Source organism: Fusarium subglutinans, assembly GCF_013396075.1.
Source record: "Fusarium subglutinans strain NRRL 66333 chromosome Unknown NRRL66333_c0000158, whole genome shotgun sequence".
Lineage (NCBI taxonomy): Eukaryota > Fungi > Ascomycota > Sordariomycetes > Hypocreales > Nectriaceae > Fusarium > Fusarium subglutinans.
The window spans coordinates 1-14,340 of NW_023502221.1; the positions used below are offsets into that span (position 1 = coordinate 1).

At 47.4% G+C, this 14,340-nt stretch overlaps 5 protein-coding genes across 5 annotated transcripts; all 5 read left to right on the forward strand.

The window, feature by feature from the left end:
- Positions 1-237: 237 nt before the first annotated feature.
- On the forward strand, positions 238-1,197 carry FSUBG_9810 (3-hydroxyaspartate ammonia-lyase; the record flags this gene model as incomplete). Its single annotated transcript, XM_036688364.1, has 1 exon — positions 238-1,197. One exon carries the CDS (start codon positions 238-240, stop codon positions 1,195-1,197), a length of 960 nt encoding a protein of 319 aa, XP_036534652.1.
- A 423-nt stretch (positions 1,198-1,620) lies between these two features.
- FSUBG_9811 (uncharacterized protein) lies at positions 1,621-4,442 on the forward strand (the record flags this gene model as incomplete). Its single annotated transcript, XM_036688365.1, has 4 exons — positions 1,621-2,026; positions 2,202-3,568; positions 3,909-4,163; positions 4,383-4,442. 4 exons carry the CDS (start codon positions 1,621-1,623, stop codon positions 4,440-4,442), a joined length of 2,088 nt encoding a protein of 695 aa, XP_036534653.1.
- Positions 4,443-6,637: 2,195 nt separating this feature from the next.
- Positions 6,638-8,706, forward strand: FSUBG_9812 (myo-inositol transport ITR1; the record flags this gene model as incomplete). The annotated part of the gene is made up of 5 exons (XM_036688366.1): positions 6,638-6,796; positions 6,851-7,224; positions 7,279-7,535; positions 7,588-8,508; positions 8,564-8,706. The coding sequence occupies 5 exons, from the start codon at positions 6,638-6,640 to the stop codon at positions 8,704-8,706; spliced, it is 1,854 nt and encodes a 617-aa protein (XP_036534654.1).
- A 1,027-nt stretch (positions 8,707-9,733) lies between these two features.
- Positions 9,734-10,886, forward strand: FSUBG_9813 (abc-type fe3+ transport system; the record flags this gene model as incomplete). Its single annotated transcript, XM_036688367.1, has 2 exons — positions 9,734-10,338; positions 10,394-10,886. The coding sequence occupies 2 exons, from the start codon at positions 9,734-9,736 to the stop codon at positions 10,884-10,886; spliced, it is 1,098 nt and encodes a 365-aa protein (XP_036534655.1).
- A 1,804-nt stretch (positions 10,887-12,690) lies between these two features.
- FSUBG_9814 (gEgh 16) lies at positions 12,691-14,249 on the forward strand (the record flags this gene model as incomplete). The annotated part of the gene is made up of 3 exons (XM_036688368.1): positions 12,691-12,796; positions 12,850-13,847; positions 13,899-14,249. 3 exons carry the CDS (start codon positions 12,691-12,693, stop codon positions 14,247-14,249), a joined length of 1,455 nt encoding a protein of 484 aa, XP_036534656.1.
- Positions 14,250-14,340: the final 91 nt, after the last annotated feature.

A 14,340-nucleotide genomic window follows, 5' to 3' on the forward strand; every position in this document is an offset into this window, starting at 1 on the left:
TTAATATAGTTTATAAGTTTATATAATTAAAATTAATAGAGTTATAAATTTTTAAAGATATTATAAATTAGGTAGTTAGGTTGAAAAGCGGGTGGCCGGTTTCTGGGGGTGGCCGGTTTCCCCGTATCCGACGTTAAATACGGCCAAGACCTGCAGTTTGCTCCCTTATCGATCTCTCTTCAAATCAAATTTATTCATCACAACTTACTTGGTTCTCTATAGTAACTTACCATTGCCATGCCGAACTTTCAGGAAATTACAGCAGCTTCAGTGCAATCACGAAGCCGCATTCGCCATCACATCTACCAAACACCTCTCATCCCCGCCAAAAAGGTTGGCCGCGATCTCAAAGCCAACGTCCTTTTCAAGGCTGAAAACTTTCAGCTCACGGGATCTTTCAAAATCCGAGGCGCCATGTCCAAGCTGTCGGCGTCAGGACAAGGTCGATTGATCACTGCTTCGTCTGGCAACCACGGCATTGGCTGCGCTTTGGCATCGCGGACTTTATCCAAGGATTTCACCATCGTCCTCCCCGAGACTGTCGTTTCTGCCAAGTTAAATGCGATCAAGTCATATGGTGTCGAGGTAATCCTCCACGGCGCTGAGCCTGGTGCGTCTGAGCAACATGCCCAGAAGCTTGCGGCCTCGGGCGATTATACTTATATATCGCCATACAACGACCCCGATGTCATGGCGGGTCAGGGTACCATTGGCCTCGAACTTCTTGAACAATGTGACCATATCGATAACATCTTTATCTCCATGGGTGGCGGTGGACTCATCAGTGGCATCGGATCCGTCCTCAAAGCAAACAACCCACGAATCAAAGTCTACGGCGTTTCAACGATCAACTCAAAGGCTCTAGCTGCTTCGATGGCAGCAGGTCACGTCGTTGAGACACAACATCTCCCCACCTTGGCTGAAGCTTGTGCCGGTGGCATCGATGAGGACACAATAACCCTCGGACTGGCAAATGCAGTCATCGATGAACTGATTGACTGCAATGAAGATGAGATTAAGGAGGCACTGAAAGAACTTGCTTGGTCTGAGAGTATGATTGTTGAAGGGTCTGCTGCCTTGGCTCTTGCTGGTTTCAACAAGGTGGCTTCAAAACTGGCTGGGCAAACCAGTGTCATTCTCCTCTGCGGGTCGAATTATGATCAAGCCATAATCAATAAGATAATCTCTGAACTATAAATAAGCCAAATAAAAGAGCTTTTCACTTTTGTCATCACAGGCCTGGCAACATCTTGACTATCAGTTTTGCTCTCTGATCCATTAGCTTGATATCTTAGTTCTGTCTGCTGATTTAAGCTCTCAGCCATGAGCCTCAACTGCAAATTCAGGATCTGCAATAGTAAAAATTCTTAAAGTTATATAATCCCTTAAGTCTTAGAGTAGAAAAGGCAAAATACCGTATTCCTACTTCTGGACAGCTCAAGCTGGCCCCACTTTACGCATCGTTTGAAAAGCCTAACTGGCTCTAAGAATATGCATGTTGGTTCAGCTCATTCCTGAAAGACTGGCAAGTGACTTAATGTGAGGGGTTTTAAATCCCTCTTTTCTGAAAAACATCATCAAGTATCCTCTCAACTTACCTACAAATAATCTTCACTTGCAATGCCTGTGTGCGGCCCATGTCACGATGCTATTTGCGACATCTACCCCAAGGTAGAAACCATCCAACCCAAACGGGAAACCACCGTAGCGTACCCTTCATTCGATCCAGACGCTAAGGGAAAATGCTGGATTTGCATCAAACACGCTGGTTTCTTGGAGGACCACTACCCCGCAGTTTATGAACGATGGCTCAAGCATGAACTGCTAGTCACCGTTCAAGCTGATTTCGCTTCGCTTGAGCAAGAGGCACAACCAAGAACTCTCCATAGCCCCTCTGACGAAACTTTGCCACCTGACAGTCGTGGTCGTCAAAACTTGGAGGTTCGTCAGTTGATCCTATATCGCAATCATGGAAGCGACAAAAAGTCAGGTTGCCTCGTAGAGCTCCAGTTCTACAAGCAAAGAGGTGAGAGCGATCTTGGAGTCTCATAATCCTCATTGATTCTAACCAGCTACAGAAGTTCCACAGACAAGGTTACATGTAGAGGATAGCGCTCCTAACCTCATCAATATTTCTCAAATTCAAGCTTGGATAGGCAATTGCAGACAACTACATACAGCATGCTGCTCATCCCCGGGAGTAAATTGGTATCCCACCCGTCTACTAGACTTGGTTGGAGATGAGGGCATGATAAATGTAGTTGTCACCCAAGAAGACAGACCCATCGGGCCGTACATGACACTGAGCCATCGGTGGAGCAACTACAAATATGAGAAGCTCACTTCGCAGTCGCTCAGTCGCTTCAGGCGCTCTATAGATATATCGTGTCTGCCACGCGTCTTCCAGCAAGCAATTGAGGTCACGAGGTTACTTAAGATCCGTTACCTTTGGATAGACTCGCTCTGTATTATGCAAGATACTGCCTGTGGGGACTGGAAGGCGGAGGCCTTGAAGATGGGCGACGTATACGCGAATTCTTTTCTCAACTTATCGGCTTCATACACAGCTGGTGACGACGAAAACCCATTCATCTTCTCTCCTGAGTCTTGGAATCACGTCCTCCCCTCTAAGATCGTCCTAATGGATGACAAAGAACTGCGCAGTAATTTCTTCGTCGATGGAGACTTGTGGAAAGATGAGGTCGGCGAGTCACCATTGATGGAACGTGGCTGGGTCTTTCAGGAGCGATTTCTAGCACCACGTGTGCTTCATTTTGGAATGCGGCAACTGGCTTGGGAATGCAACGGAGGAGGCGCGCTTCAAATGTTTCCGGCTGGCCTACCACCTCGTTTTGAGGATAACTACAAAAAGGATGTATGTTGGCCCATGATGAGACCGATGAACACATTGAGTTCAGAGGAGTTTTGTAGTCGCTGGCATGAGATCGTTACTGCTTACTCCGCCTGTCGCCTCACATTCAATACGGATAAGCTTATCGCTTTTGCCGGGATTGCCAAACTTATTCAATCCGCGGGGCGTGACGAGTACGTCGCAGGAACTTGGAAGAGCACAATCATCGCTGATCTTGCGTGGTGGGTCTATAAAGCCAACGGTCGGCTGCCTTCGGGCAATCAAGCGACTCACCGTGCCCCTAGCTGGTCATGGCTTTCCTTGGACAGGGAGATATGTTTTCACCCCTACCCATCGGCACACCATAAACAAGAGTATTTTTGTCGCGTCATAAGAACTCCGGCAAGAGAGGCAGCCGGGGTTTCGGTGCTTAGTGCAAACGGCATCCTCGAGCTACAAGGGCTTGTTCTCCCCGTCGATTCCCTCGAGTGGCACAATATGGAAGTCAGATCCTTCAAGATAGGCAATTTCCAGTTGGACTCCTGTGGAGGGCCAGAAAGCACAAACCTCGATTATGATGGCTCTAAAGCAGACATTATGAGTCTTGTGTCTCAGCAGCAGCTTTTTATGCTTCCACTCTACGCAACTGGGAGACTGATAGTTGGCATTTTGGTCTCGAATTTGTATACTTACCCAGGCTGGCGCAGGATAGGTGCGGTAAGTATCCACTATCTAAACATTCCACCAGAGCTTCATGCTCCCGCTCTTGATGGGTGGATTAAGATTCCTGATTCTCGTTGGGCACTTCATATCCATGGTTACAAGCTTTATCATGACATTTCTACAGCCTTTCAGGGAGATAATGTTACTAGTATTAAGTTAGTATAAAGAGTGCTACACAGGCTTGTTGTCGACATTAAATAGTTTGTACTTTTTTAGTAATATTTAGCTAATTGGATATTGATAATAATGTTTTACTTAAATAAAATAGCAGGGCATATCTGCTAGCAGCTGATACTTACTCGCTTTGCTTCCTTTACAGAGCGATATGACTTAGAGAGAGGAAGGTGACAGTGTTGGCTGTGTCGAAACATCAACTACAGCCATCAGCAGCGAGGCTAATACAGCCATAGCCACCACTGAAAGCTCAACTATTGTCTTCGAGAATACTACCGCGACCACCACAACCGCCGAAAGAGAGCCGACTTATCTCGTCAACCCCAGCTTTGACGATGACACAACCGCCCCATGGATAATGACGTCTTACCCTGACCAGCTCATCGATGATAACAGTAGCAATGGATGCCCTTTTGTAAGCGCTGGCTGTCTGGTGGGGCCTTAGGATAACCTCCAGAATCTGCCAGGGCAGGAAGGAAATATGAGATTAGGTGGCCTTTACCCGGATTGGTATTTCATGAACTCAGGCTACACGTTTACTAAAGAGGTTGTAGCTCAGTATGACACGTGAGACCAGTGAGCTTTTTCACATACTCAATATAGTTAGCGCATGGCGTAGCTATGTTTCGTGTAGAAGAATGGCGAGAGTTTAACCGATATGGGCGGGGCATCCAGTTTCCCTGGTGGTGATTGACGTTAAAATAACTGCTTTGGGTATCCCGCCCGTTGTATTAGTGCCTCAGGCTAGGCTTCAGTTAATGGTGTGTGAGCATACTATAGGGTAGTCTATAGTTAACTAAAAGTCTTCAATAAGAAGTTGTAAAATAAATATTTATAAAACCCTGGAATTACGAATTGAAGATAATATATATATTTACTTAGTATTATATCTATGTTATTATGTACATCAGTCTTCATATCTATTATTTGGAGAACATCACGACGTAATCACGGTTTAATTATCCGCCAAGCTTTTAATTGACTCTTTGTTTCCAAATCTGTTAGTTTGATATCTCAGCAAAAATCACAAATAGGTAAGGGTCTCGAAAGTTGCATTATTCTCCAAGTCTAGTAACACAAAGCGCAGATCAAGTTATAGGACCGAAAACCCAAAGACACTGCATGTCCTTGCCCCGGATTTGCAGGATCAAAACCAAGGCACGCGAGACCCCCAGAATTTTTCCCATGGGGCGCCGACACTTCACCCAAACGAGTTCCAATGGAGCGCTCTGCTCCACTGGACATCTTGGCTACTAAGCTTCTTCTTGCCGCCCGTCTTACCAGCGCATTTCTTCAATCTCACGTGGTAATCCTGCTTATTGAGTCCGGCGTATGATCGGGATTAACTCGTATCCTCCTGGTATGTAGACATGGTCCTGTTTCAGAGATTTTGAGGCCATTTCCGGTATTCCCGATACAACCCGATGCACGTTGGAGAGAAAATGGTAAGAGTGGAGACGCGTTGGTTGTTACGCGACAGGATTCGATCACGAAATTGGGTTGAGCGAAACATGGAAGGATCCTGGTCATTTTGGTAGACGTTGGTAGGTATTTGTTACATAAATCAATTTAGCATGGTATGATTCTGAATGCAAAAGAATACTCGGGAATAACAACGACCAGACCATTCTCTCGAGACTGATGTTGGTATCTTAGATTGAGCTGCAATTTGGCTAGTGTTGTTCGGGTTAGCGAGCATGGCTGGAAGCATCTCGACTATCGTGAAATGCTCCGATGGACCAGGATGCTTTACGAGAGTCATCGTCATCGTCATCTTGAACGTTGAGGCCGCTTGTTGAGTCTCTGTTCCATCGATGATCGCGATCGTAATTAACTCTGATCAACACCAACAAAGATGATCGCATTTTAACTTTATTTATAACGTTAACGGGCTTGTCTCAACTCAATTTCAATGCTGGCAGAAATGGCCCTGACCGTTTCAATAGCGACAGGTTCGCCTACAGCCGCCCGGTCAATTGAGTCGAGTCTCAAGCCACGGGATAGCATTGACCATGCAAGCCATAAAACGATCCCTCAGTAACATTGCCCGAGATACCCGAGCCTCATCTTCGCCGACAAAATTTTCACCAACTAATCAACAGTCAATAACCTCAATTAGGCATCCGTATTCTTTGCCCTCCGTCCCACTTAGCACCAACTCTCCCTCTTCCAACGCCCGTTTTCCCCAAAAAGCTCAGACCAAATTCCTGATCTAAAAAACAGGCAGTGAAATAAACATACCAATGATTGGATCATTCGCTCAAGTGGAGAAATTCAAAGGATGGGCCAAGACTTTGCGGTTGTTTTCCCCCATGGCACAACATGTGGGGTAAGCGGGGAGGAGAGAGGAACAAGCTTGGTTTTTAGGGGGAGAAGGGAGAAGAATTTCGGTGCCTAAAGCCACTTTTTATTTTTATTTTCTCCGCATGAGATGAATAGTTGGGGATATCTTGGGTTTTGATTGAGGTCGATATGCCTCATAATAACAGGGCAATCTCACAAAGAAAATAGAGAGTAATTGATGAGTCCGTCGAGAAGGAAATGATCTTCAATTGCAAGCAGTAAACAAGCAAAAAGTCCTGCACCGGTCCCACTCTAGTACTCTAGTCCAATAAAACCAGCTTCTCCGCGTTGATCCCACGGGGTAGCACACCTCCAACACGCTCTTGGCGCGAGGTGATATCATGCCGGCCAAGACTGTTAACCTGCTGCCTGGGCTTGGCAGCTCGGGTTGCCAAGTTTGACCCCAGAGGGTTGCCAAACTGCCGTGCTTTAAATTTAAGCTTATATATAATACCAGCCTCAGGTTATGAAGATCTCTTGTTGTTGTTTCAGCAGTGTCTCTCTTCTTCTCTTTCTCACTGACTGTCGATTCACTGGACTTTGATCATGGATGACAAGGATATCTCACCTGGCCACGGTGGCTCGTCTTATGATGACAAGACCGTCACACCTCCGCCTGAAAAGGGCGGTGCTGAGATTCTAGAGCATGCTCCCCGTGGTCGTCGTCAATCCGTCGCTCTCAACATTATCCAAAACCCTCTACAGGTATATTCCACTACATCTCATCCCAATCTCTCCCATAACTCACCAATATCATAGAGCAAAACAAAAGATCAAGTCGTCGCTGACGCTCGCGCCTTTGCCGAGTCCAATGGCATGTCCGAGCACGTCGACCTCTTCAGCCGAGCCGCTCTCATCGCTCGAGACCCCGATAGCTTCGAATCGGCTGATCTTCTCGATGACGAACGCGCTGCGCTCATTTATGAGAGAGACCACAAGTGGCATGGATCTAAGATGCTGTGGTACTCGATTGGTCTTTGCGCTGTGGGTGCTGCTACGCAGGGATGGGATCAGACAGGTGCCAATGGCGCTAACCTCTCGTTCCCTAAAGAGTTCGGTATTGATGGCGAGGGACGTGATGAGTGGATTGTTGGTATCATCAACTCCATCATCTTCCTTACTGCTGGTCTGATGTAAGCTTTAATCCCCTTACGACTTCTTGACTTCATCTGACGTTATGTCTCTAGCGGTGCCTTTATCGTCGACCCTCTTAACCACTACTTTGGCCGACGTGGAGAGATCTTCATCACAGCCTGTTGCTTGGTAGCTACCCCTATCGCCTCTGGTTTCGCTAAGAACTGGCAAGAGCTTTTTGCCATCCGTTTCATTATGGGAATCGGTATTGGTGCCAAGAATGCTACCGTGCCAATCTATTCTGCTGAGATGGCTCCTGCTCGCATTCGAGGTGCCCTCGTCATGTTCTGGCAACTTTGGGTCGTCATTGGTAAGATGCCTTTCAGATCCCGTCAATAGAATCTCCATACTGACTATAACAGGCATCTTCCTCGGTTTCTGCGCCAATGTCATCGTCAAAGATGTCGGCGCCATCGCCTGGCGTCTTGAACTCGGCTCTGCCTTCATCCCTGCCTTTTTCCTCGCCGTCGGCATCTACTTCTGTCCAGAATCTCCCCGTTGGCTGATGAAGCACGGCCGCATCGCGGATGGCTTCGTCTCCATGTCCAAGCTTCGAGCTCACCCCATCATCGGCGCTCGCGATTACTACTACTCTTACGTCATCTACCACGAGGAGCTTCGCGAGAACGCTGGCGCTGGCTACTTTCGTCGTCTTTGGGACTGCTTCGCTGTTCCTAGAATTCGACGTGCCAACTACGGTGCTAGCACTGTCATGTTGGCCCAGCAGATGTGCGGTATCAATATCATCTCTTTCTACAGCTCTAGTATCTTCCGAGAGGCTGGCTATAGTCACGACGAGGCTCTGTATGCTTCTCTGGGCTACGGTGCTATCCAGGTTGTCTTCACCATTCCTACTCTCTTTCTGATCGATACCAAGGGCCGGCGATTCTTGACCCTGGCTACCTTCCCCTTCATGTGCATCTTCTTGCTAGCTGGTGGTCTCTCTCTTCTCAACAACAGCGATAACCGAGCTGCCAACATTGGTCCTGTAGTTCTCTTCGTCTACCTTTTCACCATCGCCTACTGTCTCGGTGAGGGACCTGTGGCCTTCCAGTATTCAGCTGAGGTCTTCCCCACTATCCAGCGAGAGCAGGGTATGGCTTGGGCTGTCTGCATCAACAACACCTTCGCTGGTGTTCTTGGCTTGACCTTCCCTCGTATGAAGACTGTCATGACACCTACTGGAGCTTTTGGCTTCTATGCTGGACTCAACCTCATTGCTTGGGGTATGATCTTCTGCTTCGTCCGCGAGACTAAGCAGATGACCCTAGAGGAATTGGATCGTAAGTTTACCCCACTATAACATCAATGAGGCACATTTACTAACACGCAACACAGAGGTCTTCTCCGTCCCTACAAAGAGCTTCTTGTCTCATGAGACAAAGGTATGGCTGCCGTATATCTTCAAGCGCTATGTCCTTCGCAAGGACATCCAGCGCCCTCCTCCCATTATCGAGAAGGGCGAGAAGACACTCGCGTAATTGGTGGAACAACTGGGGTCGCTGTCATGTTTACAAAGAGCAAGCATCCTGAGTCAGGCGGTGGATAATAGATACCCAGTGCAATCCAATCATGAAGTAACATCAGATCGCTAAACCAAACCAGCATGATTGTAAAATCCGTTGCTGGATGGGATGGCCATTTAACCGTGATCATGGCTAAGACACAACTACGACCCTGTAATTTACAAGGCCTCCAGCCTGATCCTTCATTCGCCGGCACCTCATTAGTCGGTGACGCGGAGTTGCCTCTGAAGAGGATATGGTATCCCTGTTGAGCTGAAGCTGAGCCTCGCCATGAGTCGCGGATAGAGCAGAACCACGTCATGCCACTGTGGACTTGGAGGTCCTTTTAGGAAGGCCATGTACGAAAATGACGACTAAGCAGAGTCGGCGGGATGACGCCCATCCCACTGCCCCTCCGAACCGCGCGCGTCGATAATCAATCGCCGACGTGATTGGAGGAAGCGTAGAAACAATGGGGATCATGTCACCCTGGTGCTCATATCCCTTTGAATCCGAGGGAGCACCACCAATGTACTTTTGTAGGGCAGGCTCCAGTATTGATTAGCTGCTGATCTTTACGCCATAAATACCAGCCTTAAGGAGGTATAGCAGTAAAGCTAAAGGTTACGATCAGTAACTTGTATTATTAAAGGTACTTAAATCTTAGCCTATTAGTCCCCTAAACTTAAGTATCTTTAATACTAGCTTCTTAATTAGTAGGACCTATAAAAGATACCAAGGTGGTGCTGCCTCGGATTCAAAGGGATAAGCCATCATGCAAGATCGGCATTGACAAAACTCTATCCTCAATTTGGCCGGCGGGAACACCGTCACGGTATTTCCGAGTCAGATTGAGTCCATGTAATGCAAGTCGAATACCAAGTTTGCGCATATTCTGTTTCTCGTATAAATATGCCCGAGTCCCATCTCCGTCAATTCATAAACGTCCAGTAGCACCATCTTCATCAGTAACCTCTCACTGCCTCTATTCACCGTCCTCAGCATGAAGCAATCTTTGTTCTCGCTCGCCTTTCTGGCAAGCTCTGTCGTGGGCTATGATCAAGTCCTCGGATTCAACGAGAAGGCCCAAGTCGAAACCAGAAGCCTCGATGAGATCTACAAAGCCGCGCTGAAAGAAGGAGGCACTGTTACCCTCTGGCACGGCGGAGATGCGCCCAACCAGCGAGCCGCTCTCAAGCAATCCTTTGAGACACGCTTCCCCGGCATGAAGCTCAACGTCACTGTTGATCTGTCCAAGTACCACGATGCCAGGGTAGATCAGCAGCTCGCTGCCGGGGGAGAGTCTGTTTACGTCGACAGCGTGATCCTCCAGACATTGCACGATTATCCCCGCTGGGCTCAGGAGGGCGCTCTGCTCAACTACGCCCCCAAGGGCTTTGACCAGATCGACCATGCTTTCAAGGACAGCACTGCTTATTGGTATGGTGTCTATGTCTTGTTCTGGGCCAATGCCTGGAATACGGAGAAGCTGCCTGGTATCAAGGCGCCCACCGAGTATAATGACTTCCTTCGGCCCGAATTCAAGAACAGGCTTGCTCTTACCTACCCCAATGACGACGACGCTGTTCTCTATGCGTTCTATCTTATGTAAGCTAGTCGTGTCTTTTTTTTGTTGATCAAACCAGTGCTAATGAAAATGTAGTATGCAACAGAATGGCGCCTCTTGGTTCGAGGACCTTCTCAAGCAGAACCCTCGCTGGGTCCGCGGTACAGCAACCCCAGGCAACATCATCCGCGCAGAGAACGCCACTGAAGCCGCCTACTTCGCCGTCGGCGGGCGATTCGGCGAATCCAAGCCTCTAAAGTTCGCCCATCCTAAGCAGGGAAAATACGTATCTTGGCCGCAGACCGCCGCTATCCTCAAGGACGCTCCTCACCCCGAAGGAGCCAAGCTTCTTCACAACTACATCCTCAGTGAGGAGTTCCAGTCCACGATGGGTCTTTGGTCTGTTCGTCGCGATGTTGCCACTCCAGCTGGTTTCCCCGATCTTCGCAACGAGACTGCTACCAACCCGACTGAGTTTGCGCGATTCATGAAGGATAGAGTTTTGGTCGAGAGACTTCGATTCTGGTTTGAGGCTCGTATTGGCACCGCTGGGGGTGTTGATCCTATCTACAATCCTATCAACCAGTAAAAGATGGAGTATTCTGTCAATGCCGCGTCGCGTTTTTTCTTTCTTTCTGGCTACGTAGTCAGCAGAACATTTCGTGTACATACTACTCAGGTCAGCTGAGTGAACTGTTAGCCTGTATTTCAATTACATATTTTCTCACAAAAGATCAAGCACTTTGGCTTAAAAGCGACACGCAGGAATGGTCAATTGATTGCAAAAAGTATGTGGAGGGGATGATCGACAACCTCAATTGCAGCCTTGGTTGAGTGTCGTGTCGGAGACTACAACAAACGCTTTCCTTTCAAACAGGAGCATCGAAATGATTTTGTCGAGGTGCGTATCTTGACCATTAGGCGTGTTTTCTGTAGCTAAAGCTGATAATGATTCCAAACAACCATCCAGCTCGCATGCCTTTCCAATCTAGGCAAGATGCAGCCCATCTGCGACGTTTCATTCTTGCACAGCCCTCTCACCCTCAAAAGCTGCGACAGGTCATTCATTGACCTCGCGATAGAAGCCAAGTCTTGCAACATGACACAACAAATGTTCTGGAGCTTGGGGTAGCAGTTGTGGCGCTTTGACGCAGATGTAACCGCCTCTTCTTCAGAGTTAAGCTATAAGCGTCTAATTCTTAACTTAATACCTAAAACTGAATGCGTCAAGCCCAAAAAGTGGCGGTGAAACGTTGTCAAAACGGGGCGCCTAGTGGTTGTTTCAGCATCGTGAGACTCCTTGAGTGGAGTGGATTTGATGGAGAGAATGCCGAGATCTGTCGGCTCGGCACTGGGCCGAGAATCTGAGCACATGGATTCGCATCTAGGAAATAAACTCAATTAATATCTAAGAACGCGGAATAACGCATGAATTGTTTATAAACGATTGAGTGTGTTTGCATAAACAGAACGCTTGATCACTGCTCACATCCACTAGCAATAGCATAGCACTTTTAGATAGAATTAAATTGCAACAATAACGCCAGTCACAAATAAGCTTCAAATGGTGAGAAGGATTCAATAGTTCGGCTTCGCTGACTACAGATTCCCTTTGGCCTTGGCCTTTTGTTCGCAAAAAGCTGCGCCTACCTGGTACTCTTCGTTTCCGGTTCCATCACCAAAAACACGAGCCTATTAGCGCCGATCAAAAGAACATTCTCTCACAAACAAAGCCATTAAAACTCTTCCCTAAAAGCGTGTTAGGCCCAGGGTTAACCTCTATTAATAATACGCGGCGGCCGACGAGAGTGAATCACGAACTCAAACATCTTGGTGTTTAGGGTTGCAAAAATCTGAGATACCAATCGCATTCACTAAAAGAGCCAAGAATTCTCCGAGTTTCTTAGAGCCGACAGTTTCACATGTCAAGTCGTTCTGGGTGTAACGCTAGATCCCGTAGGGGGTCTGAGCGAAACATGAAACACCAAGAATTTTGAAACATGGGTCAAGACTTGAGACTCGTGAACTGACTTACTGAGAGGGAAATAATGTGGCTGTGAGAGGCGTTGAGACAAACGGAAACGATGACCTGAAGCTGAGGATGGGGTTTCTTCTGATGCGATTTGCTGATCGCTGATGATCAGCGCTAGGGAGGACATAGCGAGCCGACAACCGAGGAGGTCGATATCAAACATCTATGTCACTTGCGATACAGACGCAAATGTGTATATAAGAGTTGCATCATTCGACATTTAGGAAAATAATCCAGCAGCATCTCAATCATCTTCTCTTCACTTCACTTCCTTTCTAAGAAAGCCTAAGTTAGCCCTGGCGGCTCAGTTTCAGCAACACAAACTTTATTAATTCTTTTTCGATCTATACAACCTTAAAAAATGCATTCTCTTGCTATTGTCTCTGCCTTCTTTGCCATGGCATCTGCCCATGGAGTCGTTCTCTCTGTTGAGGGAGCCAACGGAGTCACCATGCCTGGTCTCAGCAGTAAGTATCCATCTCACTTGGACCTGCACAACAGAATGTCTAACAGTGAATAGTTGCTGATGGAACGCCTCGTGATTGCTCGAGCAACCGATGCGGTTCGCAAGCCGACACCTCCATTATTCGTGATCGTGAGATCCGCAGTGGAAAGGCCAGCGCTCTGGGCAGGACCCAGGGTAACGGCCCTGTTGACCCCGCCGTCATGATCTCTAGCTTCTTGGGCAGCGGAAACGCTAATAATGTTCCTACCAACAACGGCACTGAGAGTGCTGCTGGTGTTGAGGATGACTTGTCCAACCTGCCTAAGGGTAACAACCAGGGCAACAACAACAACAACAACAACAACAACAACAACAACAACAACAACAACAACAACAACAACAACAACAACAACAACAACAACAACAACAACAACAACAACAACAACAACAACAACAACAACAACAACAACAACAACAACAACAACAACAACAACAACAACAACAACAACAACAACAACAACAACAACAACAACAACAACAACAACAACAACAACAACAACAACAACAACAACAACAACAACAACAACAACAACAACAACAACAACAACAACAACAACAACAACAACAACAACAACAACAACAACAACAACAACAACAACAACAACAACAACAACAACAACAACAACAACAACAACAACAACAACAACAACAACAACAACAACAACAACAACAACAACAACAACAACAACAACAACAACAACAACAACAACAACAACAACAACAACAACAACAACAACAACAACAACAACAACAACAACAACAACAACAACAACAACAACAACAACAACAACAACAACAACAACAACAACAACAACAACAACAACAACAACAACAACCGCAGGCGCCAGCTGGGTAACCTCTTGGGCGGACTCTTCGGTGGTGGCCGTGGAGGTGGTGGTGAGAAGACCGAGACTGCTGAGGAGACCAGCGTTGCTGCTTCTGCTGGAGAGGGAGCTACCAAGGGCTTACCTACAGCCTCTGATAACGGCGAGGTCACCATGACCTACAGACAGGTAGGTCTTATGCATCTTCCTTGGGTATCTTAATCTAACTAACTCCCCCAGATCAACCAAGACGGCGCCGGTCCAATGACAGCTGAAATCGACGCTACTTCCGGCGGCAGCGACCCCGATGCCTTCCAAACCGCAGAGGTGACCCAAGATGTTCCTGGAATCGGCATCCAGGGTCTCTCCCTCGCCACCAACACCGACTTCCCCCTCAAGGTCCAGATGCCCCAGGGTATGACCTGCGAAGGATCCGTCGGAGGCGCCAACAACGTCTGCATCGTTCGTGTCCGTAACGGTGCTGCTGCTGGTCCTTTTGGTGGCTCTGGTGCTTTCACCCAGTCTGCTACTGCTAGAAAGCGTGCTATTGCTTTCCGTCTTAAGAAGCGCATGGAGATTGTTCGCTTCTAAATGATGTTTGAGAATGTATTAGGGACAGTAGAGGATGAGAAGAGGATTGAGGATAGTTGCGGACCTGTCTCTTAGTAATACATGTAGTATT